Source organism: Setaria viridis, chromosome 5, assembly GCF_005286985.2.
Source record: "Setaria viridis chromosome 5, Setaria_viridis_v4.0, whole genome shotgun sequence".
Lineage (NCBI taxonomy): Eukaryota > Viridiplantae > Streptophyta > Magnoliopsida > Poales > Poaceae > Setaria > Setaria viridis.
This window is the reverse complement of record NC_048267.2, coordinates 33,853,082-33,859,081: the sequence shown is the minus strand read 5'-3', so window position 1 is coordinate 33,859,081 and position 6,000 is coordinate 33,853,082. Positions and strand designations below refer to the sequence as shown.

General features: G+C 48.8%; 1 protein-coding gene and 2 pseudogenes across 1 annotated transcript; 2 read left to right on the top strand and 1 right to left on the bottom strand.

Moving 5' to 3' along the window:
* Positions 1 to 270: 270 nt before the first annotated feature.
* On the bottom strand, positions 271 to 1,598 carry LOC117854610 (protein RETICULATA-RELATED 3, chloroplastic). The gene has a single exon (XM_034736839.2). It carries the CDS (start codon positions 1,450 to 1,452, stop codon positions 430 to 432), a length of 1,023 nt encoding a protein of 340 aa, XP_034592730.1. The 5' UTR covers positions 1,453 to 1,598; the 3' UTR covers positions 271 to 429.
* Positions 1,541 to 4,047, top strand: LOC140222887 (uncharacterized; annotated as a pseudogene).
* Positions 4,048 to 4,187: 140 nt separating this feature from the next.
* On the top strand, positions 4,188 to 5,778 carry LOC140222728 (uncharacterized; annotated as a pseudogene).
* The last annotated feature ends 222 nt before the right edge of the window (positions 5,779 to 6,000 follow it).

The window sequence follows — 6,000 nt, the reverse complement described above, 5'->3', positions numbered from 1 at the left end:
TCCGCGCAGACCGCCGCGCATGGCCACACCGCGAGGCCTCCGGGCGCCGGCCATGACGACCTGCGTCACCACCCGCGAGGCCGCCGGGCACCGGCCGTGACGACCTGCATCTCTGACGGGCTCAAGAAAAACAGAACTGAAGAAGCTCCGTGACTCTCCTTCAGCTTGGTTGTTGGCCGGTCGCCCCTTCCCTTCCCTTTCTCGATTGACAGTTCTTGACGTTTTGTTTGTTCTATTTTTCCGATCCACTTCCTGATCTCCACAAGTATATGGCAGCAACAAATTCAAGCAATGCTAATGCTAATGCTAGTAGCAGCACAAGTCCTGTGGCGATGACTAACATCAGTACTTTATTACAGGTGGGTTGCCGAATGGCACTCGGCCCACACAGCTTCCTTCGATTTGCTCTCTAATCCCTCCTCTACCCACTTACTTACCCTCTCCTTCCTTCGCCTCACTGATGGCATCTGCGGCGGCATTGCTCACAGCTATCAACGTTTCCTTCTCTTCTGCAACCGTCGCTGGCTTATCTGATCTTTGCGCTCCAGTCAACCTGGCAAGCAACACGAAGGACATGCCACCAAGCACGTTGTTCATGCACCGGAGAGCAAGAACAGACACCTTGAACACGGGAACTGGCGCGACCTTGCCGAGGAGGTACTCGATCCCATTCAGAGTCTGGTAACGCAGATTGCTGCTGACGCCCATGTGGAGCGCCCAGGTGGCCGCGTTGAGCAGCGTGGGCGGCGCCTTGTTGGGAGTCTCGAACGCCGGGTCCATGCGCTTCCGCATCGCGATGAGCCCGTTGGAGATCGCGGTGCCGGCGAGCCCGGCCGCGAACCCGACCATCGCGAAGGTCGCGCCCTTGGACATGAGCGTGGCGACGCGGGAGCCGAGCGTGTAGGCGCCGGCCTCGAACATGTGGCTGGGGAGCGCGGAGGCTGCGGACGAGGCGGCGGCGGTGGGCGCGAGGAGGTACATGAGGACGAAGTTGAGGATGGATCCGACGACGAGGGTGGAGAAGACGAAGTCGAGCTCGTTGAGGCCGAAGTTGGGGCGGGAGGCCATGTCGCCGAGCACGCAGGCGGTGACTCCGACGAGCTCCTCCATGAGCAGCTTGAACGGGAACTGCGGGTCCGCGGCGACGCGGGCGGCCCACCCGGCCAGGAAGACGCCGAGGATGCCCCCGCGGCGGCCATCGCCGTCGCCGCCGCCGGAGTCCGCGGCGTCGCCAGATCCGCCGCCGCCGTAGGAGCGCGGGGGCGGAGGCGGTGGCAGCCTGCCTCCCGGGCCGGACGGCGACGGGGATCGGAGGCGGAGGAGCGACGCCGAGGAGGAGAGCGGGGTGAAGGAGAGATTCGCGGTGGGGACCGCGCGGTACGGCGCGATGCGCGGCGAGGAGTCGAGGTGGGCCGGGAGGAACTTGGCGGCGGCGAACGCCGTGGAGGCCATGGCGCGATCTGGTGGGCGAGGAGAGGGGATCGCGCGCGTGCGAGACGGCGGCGGTGCGGGAGGTGGCTAGGGTGGGACGAGGCCTCAGATGGGGGAGGGTTTTGGGGGTTGGTGTAGTGAAGTAGTGAGGCGGATGTTTGGTGAGAGGGTGGAGCTGCCGAGTACCGATGATGTCATATCATTTCGCCCTTCGTATTCGGAGAATTCTATAGTTACATGAGGTATAGCAACTTCAGCAATATCACTGCTTAAATCCCTACTCAAAAAGTAGGATCGAAGGTGAAAAAAAGAAAGAGAGTAAAGAAAAAAAGAAAGAGAGTAAAGAGCGCTGGCAGTCCTAAACTTATTGCGCTGTGTTAAGCCAGTCCCAAACTCGTAAAACGGCCAATCAAGCTTCTAAACACCGTTCAGATCTCATTAACATCCAATTGGGTGGGAAAAGCGCGGGATTAGCTGACGTGGCTTTGCCACCGTCTCACCAACGTGGCTCAGGAGTAGTGAGGGTATCGTTGTTTTGCAGAGAAGCCCGTCAAATGCTTTCCTTCTCTCATTTGTACCCTGCAATCCCTTGCCGCCTCTTGGTTGTTCGTCGACGAGGTCGACGAGGTGGGAGTGGCGGCAGCGATCGAGGAGGATCATAGGGAGGCGGCGTAAGGATTCGTGGAGTGCGGAAGGAAGAGACCGAAGCTGGAGTTCGCCGCCGCGATGTGTAAGGATGATGGCGTGATTACGAGGGAAAGGGGAACCATTACCCGAGTATGGTGAGTTGATCTTTGCCTCCGCCTTTAGGATCCTAGGGTTAGGGGTACCATCTCGTTTGTTGTAGGAATACTTCAATTTTGGACATGAGATTGCAGATTTGGGGAAAAATTTCTAGGGTTTTGGCTTTTTTGATGTGTTTGATGTTGTGGCTATTTCACTGCAATGTAGGTTCTGGTAGAGAGAAGTTCATAATTGAGATTCACCATGGTGGGTTCTTTGTTGGGTTTGGACATCTGAGGTTATATGGTGGTGAAAAACTGGACTGGTTTGATTCGATAGAGATCGATACATGGTCCCCGCTTTGGTTTGAGGACTTTCTGCAGCAACTAGGATATCAGAATGATCTAAGAATCAAGTTTTATTGGTTGTTACCAGGGAGAACACTTGCTGATGGGCTGAGAATCATTGCATCAAACCATGACACTAATGTTATGGCATTAGTGATTCAAAAGTGCAAGACTTTAGTAGTGTATGTTGATCATGAAGCTAGTATGGGGGATTGTCCATGGGATGATGTAGTTGGATTTGCTAAAGGTTTTGAGTCTTCATAAGGTTGTGTATGTGAACAATATAGTTGGTGAGAAGTTGCCAGTGTTTTACACTAATTTGAATAGAGGAAGAGTTGAGCAAGGTGGTCGTAGTTTTGAACCCGAAGAAGATGGCAGTGGACAGTTTGAAGATGAGGATTTTTTTGATAGTGATAGTGAGATAGATGGTGGAGATAAAGACTTATTTGAGGATGTTGTTGACATGGATGTGGAAGGGGTGAAAGGCAACAAAAAGGCAAAGGAAGCAAGCTCAAGACATATGAGACAACCAGATCAACAATAGTTAATGATGATGAAGACACTGAAGATGAGGGCTTGGAGCTTCCAGATTCAGATGGGGAAGGAGAAGCCAGGCTGAGGTTCAAGTCATGGACTGAACAGGATATAAACAATCCACAATTCTTTGTTGGATAGGTTTTTCCATCTGTTGTGGAGTTGAGAAAGGCTATTGCAGAGTACGGTGTGAAGAACAGGGTTGAAATCAAGCTACCTAGGAATGACAATAGAAGGTTAAAGGCTCACTGTGTTGGGTGCCCTGAAACTTATATGCTTCAAAGGATAGCAGAATTAATTCATTTGTAGTGAAAACATATTATGGTGTTCATAACTGTCAAAAGGAGTTGGTATTGAGGAAATGTACTTCTAGGTGGATGGTAGATAAGTACATTAACTTATTCAGAGCAAATGATAAGATATATATAAGCAGCTTAGGCAGGACTGTTAAAAAAGATTGGAACTTGATAGCATCTAGGAGTAAGCTTGCAAGAGCAAGAAGACAAATCCTTGCAGCCATTCATAGAGATGAAGTCCAGCAGTACAATTCCTTGTGGGACTATGGACTGGAGTTGAGGAGAAGCAATCCTGGGAGCACATTCTACCTGAACCTCACCAAAGGCAACTTGTTCAGTACATGCTATATGTCTTTAGATTCTTGCAAGAGGGGTTTTTCGGCTGGATCGAGGCCCATCGTATGCTTAGATGGGTGTCACATCAAAACTAAATATGGAGGTCAGCTGTTGACTACAGTAGGAATGGATCCAAATGATTGCATTTACCCAATTGCTATGGCTGTTGTTGAGGTTGAGTCCCTAGCTTCATGGAAATGGTTTTTGGAAACTTTAAAGGATGACCTTAAAATAGACAACACGTACCCTTGGACCATTATGACTTATAAGCAAAAGGTCTGCCTTCATGCCTACCTTTTCTATGTGTTCATGACTTACAATTCTATGTATTTTATGCCTGATTGTTTTCCATGTGTTGTCTATATATGTGTAGGATTTAATCCTAGTTGTACAACAGGTGTTTATTGAGTCTAAGCACAGGTTCTGTGTAAGGCACCTGTACCCCAATTTTCAAGAAAAGTTTAAGGGTGAGATCCTCAAGAATCAGTTGTGGGCCTGTGCAAAGTCATCTTTAGTTCAGTCATTCAACAGAAATATGGACTATATGAAAACTTTGAATGAGGATGCATTTCAAATGATTGGAAAAGATGGCTCCTAACACATGGGTGAGGACTTTTTTCTCAGAGTTCCCAAAATGTGACATCTTGTTGAATAACAATTGTGAAGTGTTCAACAAATACATTCTAGATGCCAGAGAGCTTCCTATTTTAAGCATGTTTGAAAGGATCAAGTGCCAGCTCATGATAATGCACTGCAACAACCAACAAGAGCTAGGAAAAGAGATACAAGGAGCCTTTTGCCCAAAGATCAGGAAGAAGGTGGCAAAAAATACAAAGTTTGCAAATTTATGTTTTGCTTTGCCTTCTTGTCAGGGTGTGTTTCAGGTGCAAGTTAGACATTACTAGCACATGGTGGACATAAATGTAAAGATTTGTGACTGTAGAAGGTGGCAACTAACTGGTGTGCCTTGCTGCCATGCAATTGCATGTTTGAGGCATCAGAGGATTAGACCAGAAAGTGTGCTTCCTACTTGCTATTGAGTGGAGTCATTCAACAAAGCATATGGCTACAACATATGGCCTTGCAAAGACAAAGCAACTGGGAAAAGGTTGATGGACTAGAAGTACTGCCACCAGTGTATGAGAAAAAGGTAGGCAGACCACCAAAGTCTAGGAAGAAATAACCTCAGGAGATGCAAGAAAAATATGGCCCTAAATTATCTAAGCATGGTATGACAATTCATTGCAGACACTGTTCTGATGCAGGTCACAATAGTGCTAGTTGCAACCTAAAGAAGATGGGGTTTAGTTCTGAAGAAGCCAAGAAGCTTGTTGCAAACACACAAGCTCAGTTACAATATGAGGCTGAGCAAGCTGCTATTGCATCTGCTGCACTTCAGTTAGAACCACCTACTGTTGCAACTTCCAATGAACCTATCAATCAGGACATTATCAATGAAGAGGTGCCCATGACACGAGCAAGTACCACACTGTTATCTCAAATGTTGTCACTAAGGGATATGGGAACTCCATGGGTCCCCATCGACCAGGATACTGGCCAGACCTAACAAGTGGGCTCGCCCGACCAGGGCATGTGGGCTAAGGACATGAAGATCCTTGGAGCACACGTCAAGGAGGCCGGGCGGTTCAAATCAGCCCGGATGTTGCGGGACGCGTATTGACTCGGACTCAGAACACCTTCCATGTAACAACCGAGTAGATTAGATCTAAACCGACTTGTAACCCTAAATCGTCAGCCTATATAAGGTGGCCAAGGGCACCCCCCGAGGGTATGCAAACCGAAGATCGCGTATCAACTCTCGAGCAATACAAACCAGCAGCATACAGGACGTAGGGTATTACTCTCTGGAGGCTCAAACTTGTCTAAAACCCTCGTGTCCCTTGTGTTCTCGCGATCATGTTCTTGGTTTTACAATCGCCTCCACCTACAAATCAACCACTTGGGTAACCTCCTGGTGGACTGCTGGGCTTATAAATCCGACAGTCATAGGTACAATTCTTGTGAACAAGTTTCAGATGTTAACTAACATTGTTACCTAACATATTTGTTTTTGTAGGAAATTGTATCTACAATACAAAGTCAACCTCATGGGCCATTGCCAGACAATGATTTCATCATGAGCAACCAACCAGTGGCAAGGCCTTTCCCCCTCACAACAAGCACCAAGGCAGGCAGGGCAGCTACTTCAAAAAAAAAGGAAGGCATCCACAAGCAAGGATGCTGGTGAAAAGAAGAAAAAGTCCACAACAGCAAAGAAGAGCAAGTCTGCACCAGCAAAGAGGGGTATAACCATCAACATGGGAGAAGTGCAG

Coding starts and splice junctions, on each gene's coding strand:
- LOC117854610 (XM_034736839.2), bottom strand. CDS start 1,452: ATGGCCTCCACGGCGTTCGCCGCCGCCAAGTTCCTCCCGGCCCACCTC.